The sequence below is a fragment of the Mobula hypostoma genome, chromosome 14 (assembly GCF_963921235.1).
Source record: "Mobula hypostoma chromosome 14, sMobHyp1.1, whole genome shotgun sequence".
Taxonomy (NCBI): Eukaryota; Metazoa; Chordata; class Chondrichthyes; order Myliobatiformes; family Myliobatidae; genus Mobula; species Mobula hypostoma.
Window position 1 is genome coordinate 45,292,363 of NC_086110.1, and position 19,845 is coordinate 45,312,207.

The 19,845-nt window shown below is 39.1% G+C and overlaps 1 protein-coding gene across 1 annotated transcript; it reads left to right on the top strand.

Annotated features, from left to right (window-relative positions):
- Positions 1 to 4,908: 4,908 nt before the first annotated feature.
- On the top strand, positions 4,909 to 18,054 carry LOC134356248 (tubulin beta-3 chain). The gene is made up of 4 exons (XM_063067050.1): positions 4,909 to 5,062; positions 10,395 to 10,503; positions 11,444 to 11,554; positions 13,055 to 18,054. The coding sequence occupies exons 1-4, from the start codon at positions 5,006 to 5,008 to the stop codon at positions 14,128 to 14,130; spliced, it is 1,353 nt and encodes a 450-aa protein (XP_062923120.1). The 5' UTR covers positions 4,909 to 5,005; the 3' UTR covers positions 14,131 to 18,054.
- Positions 18,055 to 19,845: the final 1,791 nt, after the last annotated feature.

A 19,845-nucleotide genomic window follows, 5' to 3' on the forward strand; every position in this document is an offset into this window, starting at 1 on the left:
ACTCCAACATCTTCCCAACCACTGAAGTAATGCTAACAGGTCTTAAATTTCCTTTCTTCTGCCTCCCTCCCTTCTTAGAGTGAAGTGATATTTGCAATTTTCTGGTCCTCCAAAACCATTCCGGGATCTGGTGATTCTTGAAAGATCATTACTAATGCCTCCAAAATCTCTTAAGCTACCTCTTCCAGAATCCTGGGGTGTAGTCCCTCTGGTCCATTGACTTATCTACCTTCAGACCTTTCAGCTTCCCAAATTCTTTCTCCTTGGTAATAGCAACAACACTCACTTCTGCCCTCTGCCACTCTCGAATTTCTGACATATTGCTGGTGTTTTCAAAGGTTTAAAGGTTCATTTACTATCAAAGCATACAACTTGGAAATTCTTCTTCTGTGAGCAGCCATGAAACCAAGAAAGAAATGAAACGAAAGGCAGCATGACCATCAACCCCAAATCCCCCCTCCCTGCACAAAAATACAAAGGAAAACAGAACAGGCACATTAACCCCCAAATCATACCCCACTCCCACCCCCACACAATAAAAAAAACGAGAAAGATTGGGTGAAAAACACAGAGTACTATAAAACTATAAAGACCCAAAAAAGTCCAAGTCCACATCCAAAACAGAAACCTGGGCAACATTCTCCAAGCCCAGCGGCAGGTTCTCCTCTCTCTGGTAGCATAGCAGAGTGAATCTCAGTGAAAAAGGTGGGCAGCTGGCGCTCACACTCCCCTCAATGCTTCGATCTCTCTCATCACCTTAACTGGTGAACAATGGAAACTTTAATCGGTGAAATGGAGTTAAACATCTCCTTATGCCCTGTCCCTCGGCCTGCCCGCCATGAGGTTCACGCACGCTGCCTCTGCCTCCCGGAATCCTCTCAGAGACTGCAGAGTGCTGAAACACCCAAACAATCTCCAAACAGCAAAGCACAAGCTCCAACAGTTCCAGAATCACATCCAAGATGAAAAACAAACGTAAAAGACATAAAAGTGAAATATCTGGTTTCATGATCTACCCAGAAGATGTCAACCGAAGGAGCGTTGTATGCAGGTGCTATCTTGACTGGAATAATTTCCATAGTGAAGACTGATGCAAAATACTTAAATTTGTCCGCCATTTCTTTGTTGCCCATAACTACTTCTCCAGCATTGTTTACTCTTTATATACTTGAATAATCTTTTGGTATCCTCTTTTATATTATTGGCTAGCTTATCTTCATATTTCATCTTTTCTCTCTTTTTGGCATTTCTTTGTTGCCCATCCTCCAATTTCCCACTAATTTTTGTTGCATTATATGCTGTCTCTTTTGCTTTTATGCTGTCTTTGACTTCCCTTGTCACCCACGGTTGCTTCATCCTCCCTTTAGAATACTTCTTCCTCTTTGGGATGTACCTATCCTGTGCCTTCCGAATTGCTCAAGGAAACTCCAGCAGGGTGATTTCTGTCATATTATTATCACTGTTTCCTAAGGGTTCCTTTACCTCAAGCTACCCAATCAACTCTGGCTCATTCTGGCTCATTACACACCACCCAATCCAGAAATGCCTTTCCTCTAGTGGGTTTAACCACAAGCTGCTCAACGCCAGAGCCCATTCCAATTCCGCTCAGTCCTGCAGTCTACAACTTCCACGTTCTGGCAACTTCGCTCTCCATCTTCTCCCAATCCAAAAGTCCACAAAAATCCCTTCTCTCAGGCTCATAAGAAAGAAAACACCTCCCCTCATTGGCCAGCGCACATTCCAAAGCCCCCGTTATCTCTAGTCATAACCCAAACACTGCAGCTACAGAGAAACCATTACATTAGCAGTGAACCCTTTCCCAGGGCGTTACAGTTTTTTAAAGCAAAGTAGATAGTTTCACATTTCTTCATATTCTTTTCCATCCATGAAAACTTTTGCCCACTCACTTAGCCTATATTGTATATCCCTTTACAGACTGATGGTGTTCGTCTGCTTTCCAGCCATTGTATATTATGACAATACACTCAGTTTCTCCAAGTAATTCATGAATATATATTTTAAATAATATTTGATGCATCAGCACAGATTCCTGTCATACCCTCTGGTACAGCTTACCAACATGCAATGGGCCCATTTGTTCTGATCCCTGTTTTCTGTTGGTTAGCCAATTCTTTACTTATGCTATTCATTACCCTCAAATTCAATAGTTCTCATCATCACATGCGGCATTTTTTTATTTCACACCTTACTGAATGCCATTTAGGACATCCTCAAAGAAATCTAAAAATTCCCCTTTCATAAAATTTTCTTGACTCAGCTGAATTATATTATGTTCTTCTAAATATCCTGTATAATAAATTTTAATAAATTTCAGCTGTTGCTTAATAACAGACATTAGACTACTGACTTACAGGTTTTGCTTTCTGTCTCCTTCCTTTCTTTAACAGGGGGATTACTTTTACAATTTTTCATCGACTTGGGCCTTGCCAGAATCCAGAAAAATTGGGAAGGTCACAACAAAAGTATCCATTCTTTCTGCAGCCACTTCTTTGAGAACATTTGGATTTCGCAGGCTGCCAGCAATCCGGATTCACTATCAGGACACAGGTGAAGTGGCAATGGGAGGATCACAAATGCTGCCACTCCTAGACAGAACAATTGATTTTAGCATCACAGAGCTATTTTCATTCCCTGAGAGAGACAGACAACTCAACCAATTAACCCACTGCTGGCAGATTGCTGCAGTATAGTGACATATTGAAAGCCATACTGAACAATAGTATTCAAAGCCATTAGTGCAGCAGGGTGAGGTTACATGGCTGCAGGGTGAGATTGCATAGCAGTTGTCAGCAGCATTTATCTTTCATTTTGTACTGCAATAGAACCTGAGACATTAGCCAACAGACATTGCATCATGATTGAATCCAGAAAGAGCTATCCATCGCCTCCCAGTTGAAATGACTGCACAAAACACATGCAGCTTCTTTGCAGATCCTGATCTTGTTTGATCTTTTATACATTTTTGCAGATAGATCAAACAAACTACTTCTCTAGTAGTGACAAGAATTATTAAGTGGCAATTTGCCTCCTTTATTCACTTAACAGACCCTGCTTTATGCATTGTGAGTTCTTGGCTATCTGAACGAAATCAAGCAATACAGTAATTATAAGGGGAAAGGGGCAACTAGGAGGTCCAAGCTTCACCAGTGCAACTGGTAAATAGGAATAGATTCAGCAGTTCAATGGCAGATAAAATAATAACAACATCTTCCGATGAGTCCATAAGTACTGATATATTCCCAAAAAGCAAGCAACTTTAGATGCTGGAAATCCAAAAGTGGAACAGAAAATGCAGGAAACAATAAGCAGTTCAGACAGCATCTGTGGCGAGAGGAAAACAGACAACAGAGAACGGTTCAGGTTGATGACCTACACTGACTGCGCTTCTTTCTCCACAGATGCAGGCTGTGCTGCTGAACATTCCCAGATATTCTGTTTCTGTTATTAGTTCACACACGGTTAGATTGTTCTTGCTGGTCTGGTTATGCACCGCCTTTTTCTGTAAGAGAAAGAGGGTATGTGAATGTGAGTCTGTCGTGGCTGAATAACTGAGCAACGCACAGAAAATGCTGGAGGAACTCAGCAGGCCAGGCAGCATCTATGAAAAAAAGTACAGTGGACATTTCAGGCCAAGACTCTCGGTCCTGCGGAAGGGTTTCAGCCCAGGATGTTGACTCCACTTTTTAACATAGATGCTGCCTGGCCTGCTGAGTTCCTTCAGTATTTTGTGTGTGTTGCTTGGATTTCCAGCATCTGCAGATTTTCTCTTATTTATAGTTGAATAATTTCTGGCCTATAGACGCAGACATGTGGTTTACTATAGTGCTAAATATATAAGGGTGTAGTGGACCCCTTGGGTAACAAATCAAACAATAAATGGCAACCTTGTGCTGCTGTCTAGTTTTGCATTCATAATCCCTACCAGAGATCTTTTTCTCAGTTCTGTCTAATATGCATTTCTTATGCTCCAGTATTAAAAAACAAAATGATACAGAGTCAGACACAATATTAATCTACATGATCAGACCGACAAGACCCTATCTACAGTAGGTGTATACCTCCATAACATAATTGAGTTAAAGCAAATCTATTATTTAGTTTTGAAAATAACCAAAATCAGATTGAGTATGGTATGAATTGGTTCACAATTTGAGTATACTGCAATGCTTTCTATAAAGTGGATTGATTTTTTTTGAGTTGAGAAACATATGAAAGGAAGTCCTTATGTATGGCAAATGCTCTTTGTTAAGAGAACGGGAACACTCGAAAATAATGTCATTCATTATTGGCATGGAACCTTTTTTAAGATTTCTGTTAGTACTGTGAACTTCCATTCGAATCAGAAAAGACTTGCTGGTTTTCTCACTGTAATGACAAAATATCTTATTTTTGTATATACTCTTTATTTTGTACATCTACTTCCGCTGCAGTTTCACTGAACTTTCCAGTGGTGCTGTCCCACATTCTTTATGAATATTGACCTCTAACGGCGTTGGTAGGTTAAAACATTATTCCACAAATTGCTAAAACATGACATCTGCATTTTATGTTCTTCAGATTTCTGTACTGATCCTTTAGCTTCTTTTAATGGACGCATCAACCTTGTGCATTCCTACAGCAATTATGACACATCAGTGATCTAATCCTTTGGTAAATGTGCTGTTCAGCATCAGGTCCTTTTGTTTCTAACGTGGAACAGACAATGGTGTAGACAGAATTTGCAGCAATGGCGATGTATTTCGTGGGAGGCGACCCTGGCGTTGCAGGGATGTTGCAGGGTTCCTTAGCTCGTTATTGGCCACTGAGTTTTATCTCCCAGGAGACTGACGCAATCCGTCTCTGAAATCAACCTGTTCGTGGCATTGATCAGCTGATACAGTGAAATGGTATAAAAGAGCAGCCGGCTCCATCTCACTGCCTTCTCCAACCAGATTCAGCAGCCAAAAATTCTCATTAGTCGCAGCAAGAAGCCAGCAGCGTGAGAATGAGAGAAATCGTCCACATTCAGGCTGGCCAATGTGGCAACCAGATCGGTGCTAAGGTAAATTATATTGCTGCTAAAAGTGTGAGATTGGTAAATTACAATAAATTGCGATATGTGCTCAATAACATATTCATTGAAAGAAAAAAAGTAGTTATCTAAATTTAACTAATTTGTTATTTAATCGTTGCTTTATGGTGGGTTTAATTAACATTTCTTTATCATTAGTAAGCTGAATTGTGCTCAATGTGGAAAGTATGTGTTTTCTGTTTTCCTTTTATTCATGCAGTTCATCCTTCCTGTAAACACCATGAATTGCGTTATTTTATTTGGTTCTTTGTTAGAATTTTTTTAAACTGGCATCGGCAAGTTTTGTTGTGGAGTCTATGTTTGTCGGCTGCTTCTCGCCGAGACGCATGCTCTGCAGACAGCCACGCCCGAGACTGCAGATACAAGAGGGAGAAAGTGATTAGCTCAGCCTTGCCGCACCGCCCGAGCACAGTACCGCCGCAGGCACCCCTGTATTTGCATGAAGTCAGCGCCTGTGGGGTGGAGCCACGATTTCAATAGTGGGGGGAAAAAACAAAGCTTCAGTGTTTGAAATCAATGTCATATTCACGGAGCGACCAAATGATTATGAATAACCTTGGTAGGGGGCTTTGTCGTTTTGTTTCTCCCATAATCTGCGGTCGTTTTTTATTGAGAAAATTCTTAAGGGATTCAGTCAACCTGCAATACAAGTGATGACATACTAAGTAATTCTTGGTGATGGTTCATGCATTTGAAAGGTTATTACTAAATGGATTTGCTTAGTACTAATCCGTTATCTGGAGAAACTCTTAATCTTGCCAAATAAATCAAAGTTTAACGAAATGGCAATGGTTTGAGTGGAATAGAAACGTAATCTGAATAAAGGTTAATTCATGGACTGGGAAAGGCAGAACCATGGATAGAGATAGAACAACTATTCTAACTTGGTGGTCGTGACGACGTCATGCATACAAGAACGCCAAGACATACCAAGATGAAAAGTAAAATCTGGTGAGCATTCAATGGGCAAGGGCTGGGATGTGGTTATTTCTAATTCAATCGCTGTCTGGCGTGAAGGACACGGGTGGTACGTGATGAGGCTAACAATACCGTGGTCTCCGAACCCATTGCCTGGGGGGGGGGGGGTGGATTCTTCACCGAACACAAAAGTAGGAATTAAACGGGTGTGGTATTTTAACGTAACCAGGAAAGCTGCCCTAATTCAATGGTGGCGCTGGGACACAAAGGAGTTCCTTCTTTCTCTGAAGGGATTCGTAAATCGGTAAGATGTGACATTTTCAACGAGTGGCGCAGCTATGGGTAAAATGGTTCCCTTTAACTGCGTACACAGAATAAATTATATGTATTACTGCAAAACCTAAACCTGAAACAACACATTGCGCAGGGTAACCCAGAATAAAACAAATTCATATCTGTTCAAATGCCTTCAAACACTATGCATTTTCAACTACTGTAATATAGTTAACATCTTATTATCGTAAAACTACTGGAGGATTGCAATAGGCTGAAAACTATTATTCTCCTATCAGATGTCAGTAAATGCACAATGTGCGGTTTTAATACTCGAAGGTAACTGTGACGGCTGAACGCACTCCATGATGTGCCACAGGAAACACCGTTCAGCTGAAAATATCCTACTGCACGATGCGTGTCACTGATCTTGGCTTGTCTACACGGTCTGACTCAGACCAGTGATTTGCGCAAATCCCATTTGTAGAAGCACGCGCCAAATGGCTAAAGGCTAATCTTTTTAATAATTGCAGTCTTAAGAATCCTGAATCACTTTATGCTCATCAACATAAGGGTAAAAAAATAACTGGATGAACTCGGCGAGTCCAGCAGCGTTTATGGGGGGGGGGGGGGGAGGAGGAATAGTCAACGTTTTGGGTGTAGACCCTGCATGCGGGGAGATCTCTGATAAAAGGAGCGGGGGAGGGGCAAGATGGGCGTGAAGGCGATGGGTGGATTGAGAGATGAGGATGGTGAGTGGGTGGGGTGGAGGGGGGAGGGATAGAGCTGGGAGACAGAAGCACATTGGGTGATAGGTGACGGCAGGACTAAATGAAAGGCAATAGAGCGTGGTGGGGGAGGGGAGGGTGAAAGTCGAGACAAAGGATGGGGGAGGAGGTGATAAGTAGTGACAAAGGATACTAATCAGGTTCCAGCACTGGTAAGGATAGTGAAAATGCCAACATTTTAAAGGAGAGATGAGCAAGTGGAACTGATGTGGGAAGTTGAAATGAATGGGTAACAAGTGGGAAGGGGACAAAAATAAGGAGAAAGAGCAGGGAGCATGGGATAACAATAATAGAATATTATTATTTTAGCTTGCATTGCACCTTACCCTGACAGTGGAGAAGGCCATGGATGGACAGATCAAATGGGAAGCAAAGTTGAAATGGCATGAAACCAGGAGTTTGGATGACCTTGCAGATAAGAGTGTGGACGCTTTTCAAACCAGTCACCAAGTCTGCACACTAAATCTAGTAGACAAGATTGGAGGGGATGCCCAAAAATTTTCCCCTCCCCTGGAAGGACAGTTAGGTCCCCACATAGTAGTGAGGGGGGATATACAGGAACAAATGTTGCTCCTCCTATGATTAAAGGAAAGGGTGTATATTTTGCAATAGTAATGTGGAAACAATCATTCCTGCGAAAACAATGATTTAGTTATGGTCCAGATGGAATAAACGGATTAAAGACAGATTTCTCCCTCTCCAATGACTTCAACTAAAAGGTTAAATTTAAACTTAAAGTTATGATACTCTCCACTGTGCATCGATAGAAGCTTGTCAATGTTTTCGGAGACATCCTGAATCTGTACAAAATCCTATGAAAGTAGAGGCTGTCATGCTTTCTTTGTGATGACACTTGATGTGCTGATCCCCGGCCAGATACTCTTGACATGTTAACACCAAGGAATTCAAACCCACTGCCCTTCACCTCAGTTCCCCTAATGAGGACTGGCTCATGAATCTCTGGCTTCTTTCTCCTAGAGTTGATAATTAGTTCTTTAGTTTTGCTGACTTTGAGAGATTGTTGTGGCACCACTCAACCAGATTTTTAATCTCCTTCCTATATGCTGATTCATCACATCCTTTGATTTGGTCAACAACAGTGGAGTAGCCAGCAGATTTAAATACAGCATTGGAGTTGTACTTAACCACACAATCGTAAAGTGAATAGCTCAGTGATGCACTTTTGCTGATAGTGATTGTGGAGATGTTATTGTCAATCTTACTGAAGTCTGCCAGTGAGGAAATTGAGGATCCAGTTGCACGGGGAGGTTATGTGGCCCAGGTCTTGGAGCTTAGTGATTAGTTAAGGGGATGATGGTGTTGAATGCAGAGCTGTTGTCAATGAAGAGCATCCAGGTCTGCCAGAGTATGGCATCTGCTGTTCACCTATTGATCACTTTACCAACTGTTCACCTTGGTTCATTTTAGTCTTAAACTCCAATAAAGTCAGTTCATATTATTAAGATATAGTACAATAGGATAAAACATATTGAAATTCTATAGCTCCTTTCATTGTCAAAGCAATTCAATTAAATATTGGGATCCGTAACTATTTATGTTGGAAAATATTGCAGCCAATTGGCATGCAACAATGCCCGACAAGAAACAATGTTAATAAGTTAATAATTATCTTATCAGATAATAAGTGTGTTGATGATCAGATAAGTGTTTTGACTTCATTAGTAAATTTATCAGATAGTTAGGCTGTATACTTTGTCACATTGGTAATAAAAAATCTAATATATGTCCCACATGGAAGAAAATGGCAACTGCTATAATTTATATTTATGAAAGATGAATAGGTGGTTGGCATAGTCACAGATCTCCAAGTTACATATTATCCTGACTTAGAAAGGTGTCTTGCTAGGGTTCTTGGGTCAAAATCCTAGAACTCCTTAACTAATAGCTCTGTATTTTCAAAACACTAACTCCAGTAGTTTGAGGACAGTTCACACTTTAAATTAGAAATGGAAGGAGGGGATAATAAAAGGAGCACTTTTTTTTCCATTACCAAACATACAATGAACTCTAGACATTTGTTCCAATTTGAACCAGGTGCTGGAGGCTTTGCAATGGTAGAAACCAGATTTATATAAATTTTATAACCTTTCCTTAGTTTAACTACATGTGAATCTTGGGGTTAAATGGACAGTGCATTGTGCCAGATAATCCTGGTTTTAGAAAAGATTAAATTTATGCCAGCAGGGAAAGTTGAAAAATTTTACTGGCCAAAATCACTTTAATGCTGCATCTGCTGCTACCAGAAGATTACATATGAATCCATTAGATACTGGGAACCAGCTGGGTCTAGATGAATAATAGAACTAGAAGGAGACAAGAGTGTTAGATTACATCCTTTTTATTCTCTGGAGACCTAGAAGAAATTAAACCAGTTCTGTGTCTGCCAGCTGGTGCTGAAAAACTGGTAAGTTTATGATGGATGAGACAGAGGGAAATTCAGATTTATTGCACAGCTGAGAGCTTCTGTTTAATTAACTAACCCTAGAAGATGCAATGTATATTTACAGATTTTATTCAAACACACACATCTTTTTAAAAAAGGCTGGGAGTAAACTAAAGTAAGTTAATGCATGTATTTTCAGTACCATGATCAGCTACTTAAGAAAATGTAGGACCTCATGCTGGGCAACATTTAAACCAAATTCATTTATTCATCCTTTTGAAATGGGGTATAAGTAATACAGGTAATCTTTGTACAATGTTTCAATCCATATATTGTGATTTGAGGGGTAGAAGTGTATTTCTCTATCTTTGGAAGTCCTAGAAATACAGTTATCTATCCTTCACTGTCCATGCAATTTAAAAAAAAACGATGAAACACTTTGTCCTAATTTGAAAAATACAAATGTAGTTGTTACTGATTTCTTAATTTGTTGGTTTAAATGTCTAATTATTACTGATTAATATTCAACCTCTAGTGGGAAAAATCTTTTCCCATTAAGATTGTATCGTGGTTTATTTTAAAAATCTATTTCATAGACAGCACATTTCCAATGCACAACGATGTATAACAGATACTTATATGGCTTATCAGGTAGAATTTGTTAAGATGTGTATTCTGCTTGCAAATAAAATAGTCAAATAATTTTTCTGACTTTTAGTATAGATAATTAGTGATTTTGTTTGATAAGATTTAGTCCTCTAAAATGTCATTCTGAGCACAAAGTTGAACATGGAATGCTATGGGGAGATTGGAGATGATGAAATTGTGCAAATTGTATTCATACTTCCATACATCGTACTTAATACTAATTAGCCTAGCTGAATTTTTTGCAATTTTTCTTATCTTTTATCATCTTTAGTTCTGGGAAGTCATCAGTGATGAGCATGGAATTGACCCCAGTGGGAATTATATGGGCGACTCAGACCTGCAGCTGGAGAGGATTAGTGTCTACTACAATGAAGCTTCTTGTAAGTAATATAAACCAACATGAAGTTGAGATTTGATATATCAGAATTGGGTATATTAAGCATTTAGAAACATAGAAAACCTACAGCACAATGCAGGCCCATTTATATTGACATTGTCCAGGATAATCGGATTTCTTAATTTTTCTAAGTGTATAGCATTTGGTTCAAACCATCAAGAGTCAAAACAACATACAGGACAAAAATAGGCTCTTTAAACTACAAAGATCCTTATGATAATCAAGCACCCATTTAACCTTGTCCTACGCATCCCAACATTTCTACCAATTTCCCAGGATTCTAGCAACGCCAACATACTAGGGACAATTTACGGTGGCCAATTAAACTATGAACCACATATTTGGAAAATGGGGCAATGCTGGAGCATGTGGGAGAAACCCAAGTGGTCATGAACAGAATGTAGACTCTACCCAAGGTCAGTACTGAACCTGGGTTGCTGAAGATGTGAGCTAGCTGCCTCACTATGTTGAATTCTAAATAATAATTTTAATATATCAGGTATTAAACATGCAAATGTTCAATTGCATATTTAGGACTAAGGTTGCAAAGAATCCTTCTAAAGTCAATTCATCATGTCTAAACCATAAACCATTTTAAACAGCAACTTGGCATTGCCTCATCACTATTTTTTGAATAAATCATTTAACCTTTCTAAAGTTTTTTGGGATATTTAGTGTAATTTATTTCTATGAAATTACTAAATTTCAAATTATTGTAGGACAGCACATCTATTAGAAATAAATATCGGATTATATAAGATCAGGAATATATATTGGTGCAACATAGAGTCCACTTGTGGGCCAATGGCGATAGTGCCAAGAAAATGTGGGCTGGTCTTCCAATTTTGGTATGGCAAGTTTGAAATAATTGCTTGCCATAATTTGAGCAAAAGTAATAGATTATTTGTATGCTGTCTTTGCAGCTCTTAAGTACGTACCCAGAGCCATCCTAGTGGATTTGGAACCAGGCACAATGGACAGTGTTCGATCAGGGCCTTTTGGACATCTCTTCAGACCAGATAACTTTATTTTTGGTAAGTCAGCTTATCAGGAACAGATAATAAACAGATCCAATTTTCCAAAAATAAGATTAGAGTTAATGCACAATATACTTGTTTCCAAGGTGGTAAATAAAGGCAAATAAAATTTCTAATGGTCTGCAGTCTAATAGGTTAAGGTTTTGAGCATATTTCAGAGGCTAGGGCTAATTTTCAGGCTTTTGGGTGGCTGCTTAAAACAAGCATTGGATCTCTTGCAAAAGGTTCAATATCAGTTGTGTTATTCCCAGTAATAAAGAACGAATTGTGAGAAAACAAGGCATTGTCACTAATCGTTTCTGCATTATAGCCACAACACTCCTAGAAGGGGAGTCATTCCTGTACTGTCTTGCCTCTGCCACTTCTTTTTGTCAGCTTGTTTTTTTCAGATACTACCATCTTTTCCAAACTCTCTCTTCAATTTAACAAAAAAATTATGACAATGTAAAGAATTACATATATCAAGCTTCTTTAACTCAAATTAACAATTTTATGTCAAAATTTTAATCTACAAAGTTCTGTTTTGATTCTTGGACAGCTCTGGCTCATTCCCGGTCACTCCAGTCTTGGAGATGACGCATGTTGCTTTTTGCTCCAACCCATGCCATTCCTAGCAACGGTCTTCACCACATTACTATCCGATGCTGCAGGTTGACCACTTTCTAACCCCACCCTGGATATCCAGAAGTTTTTTTTGTACATTTGAGCCATAGAACCTATCTCCCAATTTTATCTTTTTTTTACTTTAATTCAAATACCTGCAGCCTGTTTAAATATTGGCTCAGATCCTTTTCTCCATATGGGTCATTTAGACTGGCTCCAAATATGCAATGTGATAAATTGGCTAACATAATAATGCTGAGCCTATGGAAATATTTGGACTTTGTAATCAATTAAGAGGGAAAATTGGTTATTATGATAGAAATAGCCTGAATCTACTGATCAGCTTGTTTTGTCAGTGGTGATCCACCACAATTGACGTGACAAATTTATACAGCTATTTATCAATGTAAATGTGGACATAAGAATTTATAATAATGTGAAAAAACATAACTCTGATAAAATACAAATTAATTTATATCTGTCTACTGGTGCATTCTCTCTAATCTGTATAATTCAATGTCAGTTGAATACTACATTTGATTTTAACTTCTATTCCCAGATCTTGAGTATGATGTGCATTAAATATATATTTTCATGGTGTTACTGTATACATAAAATCACTGGAAGAAATTCATTTATTGTTATCATATAATGAACAGAGTAAGATATCAACTTTGATATTCTCTCCTTTGATTCACAATAGTTGTGCTGTAGTCTCTGAGGTGATACCAAAAAAATGAATGTTCTTATCACAAAAATCAAGTTAAGTGGTTTTATCTTAAGTTATTTACTTTTTTTCAGGAAAACAGTTCCAGAATATGCAATTGCAGAGATTATTTCTGCTCATTTACACCATGAATATCAGTCATCATTTATTTTATTTTCTCATTATAGGGCAAAGTGGAGCTGGAAACAACTGGGCAAAGGGTCATTACACAGAAGGTGCAGAGCTTGTAGACTCTGTCCTTGATGTGGTGAGAAAAGAATGTGAAAATTGTGACTGTTTGCAAGGTTTTCAGCTTACGCACTCTCTGGGTGGAGGTACAGGTTCTGGCATGGGAACCCTGCTCATTAGCAAAGTACGAGAAGAATATCCTGACCGAATCATGAATACTTTCAGTGTTGTTCCTTCTCCAAAAGTCTCTGACACAGTGGTAGAGCCATACAATGCCACCCTCTCCATCCACCAGCTTGTGGAAAACACAGATGAAACCTACTGCATTGATAATGAAGCTCTCTATGACATCTGCTTCCGGACCCTCAAACTTGCAACACCCACTTATGGAGACCTCAACCATTTGGTATCAGCTACCATGAGTGGGGTCACCACTTCCCTGAGATTTCCAGGACAGCTTAATGCCGATCTGAGAAAGCTTGCGGTGAACATGGTACCTTTCCCTCGACTCCATTTCTTTATGCCAGGATTTGCTCCTCTTACTGCCCGAGGAAGCCAACAGTATAGGGCATTAACTGTCCCAGAACTCACTCAGCAAATGTTTGATGCCAAAAATATGATGGCTGCTTGTGATCCCCGTCATGGTAGGTACCTGACAGTGGCCACAGTCTTCAGGGGAAAGATGTCCATGAAGGAAGTTGATGAGCAGATGTTAGCTATCCAGAGCAAGAACAGCAGCTACTTTGTGGAATGGATTCCCAACAATGTTAAAGTGGCTGTTTGTGATATTCCACCTCGTGGACTCAAGATGTCCTCCACTTTCATTGGCAACAGTACTGCAATTCAGGAGCTCTTCAAGCGGATCTCAGAGCAGTTCACAGCTATGTTCCGCAGGAAGGCATTCTTGCACTGGTACACTGGTGAAGGTATGGATGAGATGGAGTTTACTGAAGCAGAGAGTAACATGAATGACCTGGTGTCTGAATACCAACAGTACCAAGATGCTACAGCTGATGAAGAAGGGGAGATGTACGAGGATGATGAAGAAGAATCTGAAGCACATGGTCCAAAATGAAATGTGAATCATTCATGTCCATTGAGAGGATTTGAAAACAGTTTACCCTAGATCTTCACATCAGGCTTTTACTTGTCTTTATTACGAATTAGCTCAGTTACAGTGCCTTGTAAAAGTATTCAGTCCCCAACCCTTTGTTAACATAAATGAGTATTACAACCAGAGATTTTGATCAATTTAACTGAGACTTTTAATTTGTGAATCACGTGCTCCTTCCCCCCGTCCCACAGTAGAGCCCAAGATCAAGGAAAATTGTAAAGCATAAAAAACTAAAAATTAAAACCCAGGAATGTCAGCAGTTCAAAACTATTCATTCCCCCTTTGCTCAGTACTTAGTTGAACCACCTCTCGCAACTACAGTGGTACTAGAAAGTTGGTGAACTGTGTAGAATTTTTTCTATTTTTGCATAAATGTGACCTGAAATGTGATCAGATCTTCATGCAAGTCCTAAAACTAGATGGAGAACCCAATTCAATAAATAACACAAAAACATTATACTTGTTCATTTATTTATTGAGAAAAATGATCCAATATTATATGTATTGGAAAAAGTATGGGAACCTTTGTTTTCAGTAACTGGTGTGACCACCCCCCCCCCCCTTGTACAGCAATAATTTCAACCAAATGTTTCCAGTAGCTATTGATCAGTCCTGCACATCAGCTTGGAGGAATTTTAGGCCATTCCTCCTCACAAAACTGCTTCAAGACTGGGATGTTGGTGGGCTTCCTTGCATGAACTACTTGCTTCACGTCCTTCCACAACATTTCTACAAGATTAAGTTTGGGACTTTGATTCTGTTGTTCCAAAATGTGAAACATCTTCTACTTTAACCATTCTTTGGTAGACTGACTTGTGTGTTTAGATTCATTGTCTTACTGCAAGACCCACTTTTTCTTGAGCTTCAGTTCACAGATGGATACCCTGACATTCTCCCATAGAATTTGCTGATATAATTCAGAATTCATGGTTCTATTAATGATGGCAAGCCATCTTGGTCCCAAGGCAGCAAAGCAGGCCCAAACCACAATACTGCCACCACCATGCTTCATAGATGGGATGAGGTTCTTGTGCTGGAACACAGTGTTTGCTTTTCACCAGACATAACGCTTCTCATTTAAGCTAAAAGGTCCTAATTTGGACTCCTCCGTCCACAGAACATTCTTCCAATGGCCTTCTGGCTTTCCACATGGTCTTTAGCAAACCTTAGACAGGCAGCAATGCTCTTCTTGGAGAGCAGTGTCTTTCTCCTTGCAGTCCTGCTGTGCACACCATTGTTTGAGTGTTTGTCTAAGGGTGGGCTCATGGACACTGGCATCAGCCATGACAAGAGAGGCCTGTAGCTCCTTATAGATGTTACCCTGGGGTTCTTTGTGACCTCCTGCTGTATTACACGCCTTGCCATTGGAGTGATTTTATTTTTTTTGTTGTTGGTCGACCACTCCTGGGCAGAGTAACAACAGTGTTGCATTTCCTCCACCGGTACATCATCTGCCTGACTGTGGATTGGTGGAGCCCAAACTCTTCAGAAATGATTTTGTATGCTTTTCCAGCCTGGTGGAAACACCTAACCCTAATTTCCCCTCTAACTGAAATGATAATCCTAGAGGTTCACATACTATTTCCAACAAATACATATAATATTGGATCATTTTTCTCAAATAAATGAAAAAGTATAATGTTTTTTGTGTTATTTATTTTATATAATTTATTTTGTGTTATTTCTCTTTATCTAGTTTTACGACTTGCCTGAAGATCTGATCACATTTTATGTCATACTTATGCAGAAAAAGAGAAAATTCTAAAGGGCTCACAAACTTTTTTTTAGCACCACTGTATTACAGCCTGTAGTCTTCTTGTACAAGTATCTATTACTGTAGCTTTGCACAACGTGATTGTAAAATGGAAGCAGGTTCACAGGTTGGTGAGTGAGACAGAAAACACTGACTGCAAATCAAAAAAAACGACCAAATATTTAAGTCCCCCAAGTTGCACAAACTACAGAACTATATATTCAACAGATATTTTGTAGAAAGTGCATGCAGGACATACCTTCCCAGTGGTTCTGTGAGGCATGCACTGGGAACAAAGGAAAAGAGAGTGAATCTCTTGCACGTTACTCTTGTACCACCAAGGTGCTTGAGACCGGACTCTAGGTGCCGTGGTGCGTAAGCCAACGAATGGGAAGAGTGGCTGTAGTTTTCAAATGCACCAATCAACAGCCTATACGGTGGAAGTGGCATTTGAATGGCAAATAAACCACGCCTCCACACTACAGTGATGGAGCAAGATTTGCCCACCTTCCCTTGCAACACTGCTGAAGATGTGCCAGGTCAGTCGGGGGGTGGCAGTGGACAACAATCCTGACATCTTCCTAGAGATGTTTGATCAGATTAAAGGCAGGAGTCTTCACTGGGCCACTCAAGGACATCAGTTTTCTTCATTTGAAGCCACTCTATGGTTGCTCTGGCAGCGTGCTTTGTGGTATTGTCCTGCAGAAAGACTAACTTCTTCCCCAGTTTAATCTTTGTGGCAGAGGCCAGCAGATTTTTATTCAGTATCTCTTTGTATTCATCAGCATTCATCTTCCCCTCATTACTGACCAGCTTTCTAGTCCCTGCTGCTGAAAAGCATCCCCACAGCATGATTCTACCTCCGCTGTATTTTACAGTAAGGGATGGTGCTATCTGGCTGATGCACAGTATTAGATTTACGCCATACATACCACAGTGTTGAAGCCAAATGTGTTCCACTTTAGTCTCATTCGACCACAAGACCTTCTCCACATCTTTACGGTACCTTCTTAGTAGCACTTTGTAAAATCTTTATGGGCAAGGATATGTTTTATTTAGCCAGGACTACTTCTTTGCCATTCTTCCATAAATACCCTTTTTGTGCAAGGCCTTAGAGATTCTGGAGCCATGAACTTCATGTCCAGTGTAGCTCACTCAGAGTACTGTGGTGTCACAGTAGCCTCTCTTACAAGTGCCATTCTCCTCTGGAGAGGGATGGTCTGACATGGGCAGTGTGGCTGTAGTTTGATATTTTTTCCGCTTTTTCACGTTGGACTGCGCTGAGATCCGAGGTACGTTCAGTGCCTTTGAGATGGTCTTGTACTCTTCCCCTGATTTGTGGTTCTTTATTTCCCCAACTTGTCTTGAATGCTCTTTTGTCTTCAATGTGGCTTAGTCTGTTGAGAATATTCCATACTGTTAGATCTTAGAGAGGGGGTATTTATTCTTATGAATTCATTTAAATACTATTTTCTACATCAACAAATTGGGCAAATTATTAAGGTAATATATAGGTTGCACCTAAGGAAAGTTAGTGTAGTAATTATATTTTCAGCCTCAATTGTGGTTTTTAATTTTCAGTAAATTATTGACAGATTTAGGAATTTTTCTTTTGATTTGACATGATGCACAATGTTTTGTAGATTAGCTCAAAAAATCCTACTTCAAAATGAGACAATAAAATGTGAAGAGTTGTAGGGACTGAATATTTTTTCAAGGCACTGTATAGATTACTTGCTTCCAGCTAGCCTTATCCTGTTATCCTCTTTACTCTCAGTATTGGTCACCAACCAACTGTATAAGTTCTGGATATTTAAAACTCCAACTTTATTTTAATAACATGAATTCCTAATTTTATTTTTTAACTGTTTTGCCAGTTAATTTTTGAATATTTAATAAATTATTGCTGTGAAACCTTTTCTGATGTTGTACATTTAACACAAATTTATGTAACTTGGAAGTTTTCCCATTTATTTAGATTGACAGAAATCAACATGTATGGCAAATGATACATTTTCAGTATTTCACATGTCTATAGACCAGACAATAAAGACATATCAAAATATACGTGCATACAAAAATAAACCTGTTCTAATACCCCAGACTGCTTTCAGCACAATATAAATGTTTAATATTAACTTTATAGCAAGGCATTAAACCTTTGAAAAAGTGTGGTTTTATTCTATAATTACCTATATTCTCTACCCACCACAAATTCTAACTCCCAACTCTGTCTAAGACTTAAATATGCTTCACATTCATGTGAACTGTAACCAAAATTCCTATAGCTACTATTCATTAAATTCAATTATTGGTCTTCCCAACTGTTTTCCATTCCCAAGACCTTTCATATCCTGAACTGCTGGCAAGTTTGAAATGTGACTGCACCCACAATAAATTTAAATATATCACTGACAAACCTAAGGGCAACAGGTAGTTAAACCAAGGCAATCTACTCAAACACTCAGATTTCTCTGCAAGATTCAATGATGTTGCTGCCGTCTAAGTTCTCACACACTGTACGACGCTTGTAGCCCTAGAACAGCTGACAAATCCATCCCACCAGTCTCCCAAACAAAGGAGGGTTTGGGAGACTGGTGGGATGGATTTGTCAGCTGTTCTAGCTGTATTTACAGGCTATACATAAATTTGGCATTTGTAACCTGTGCGAGACCTGTACTAAGAGTTTCACTAGTTCTACAATATTATAAATGCTGTTCCATATTTTAAGTCATATCCCCTCCTTCAAGTCTACAAACGAAGGAAGTAACATTTGCTATGACCTGTCCTTTGAAAAATCATTGAATATATCACTGCTTCCTGTACCTGTGCCCATTTTTCCATCCTCATGCTGAACATCTTCAGTCACCTTTCTATCTATGCAGTCTTGCTTAAATCAGAAGGCTGAAGAGTTCAGGCTACACAACAGACATGCCAGCATGAGCTTACAATTAAATTGATCAAAAATGCTTTCTCTTCTCAGATAGCTGTGAAACAATCCCAATGCACTTACGACCAGAGATGTTCTCATCTATATCCCTGTCAACAATTATCCTTAAGATATCACAAAGACAAAACTGTCTACTGTAATGATTATTGATACCATCCATGTACAACTTGTTAGAAAGGTCCCCACATTATCACAATGAATACTTGTGAAAAGTCATGCTGAGTTGCTTGACTAAAAATAAAATGCTACAAGTATCACTTTTCTGCACTCACTCGATTTTTTAAAATTTAAAAATGAAATAGTTTATGTACTAAGGAGTACAACGTTTATTTCTGGGTTCCAACATTAATCACCTTTCTGAAGCATTATCTGCCATAAAGACTTGCAATCTTCCTTGACTAACAAATGACAATGATGAGGCTATCCAATAGACCATTGAAAACGTTGACCAGGTAGTCCACTTGGAGGCTACTCTCTAGGGTCCCTTCTAAGCTTGAATACATGATGGCCTCGAGGATTCCCAAATAGTTTCACATGCAAATTTTTCAGCTGAAATTGTCAAAAACAAATCTTTACAGTCATTTTAATTCTTCCAAAACACAGTCTACAATTCATCATCAGAAGCATCACCCTTTGTCAAAATACCTCTGAACTCTAAAACTGATTTTCTTGACTGCTCAATCCAGCACACCATCCGGCATTAATCATAATGCTTTTCCCACCAGATTCATGATTGTTTAATGTACATAAGTGCAAAGGAGAATTAAATAATTGTTACTGCAGATCCAATGCACAAAAAACCAATAAGATAAAGAACACAATAAATATAAACACATAAGATACCTTATATATATAGATAGATAGATTGTCCATAAAGTGACGGTAGGTACAGGAGTGTCTGTACATAAGATGACTGACAGGAAATGATAAAGTAGTGGTGGTGGGGTGGTTAGTGAGTGGAGGTGTTGATCAA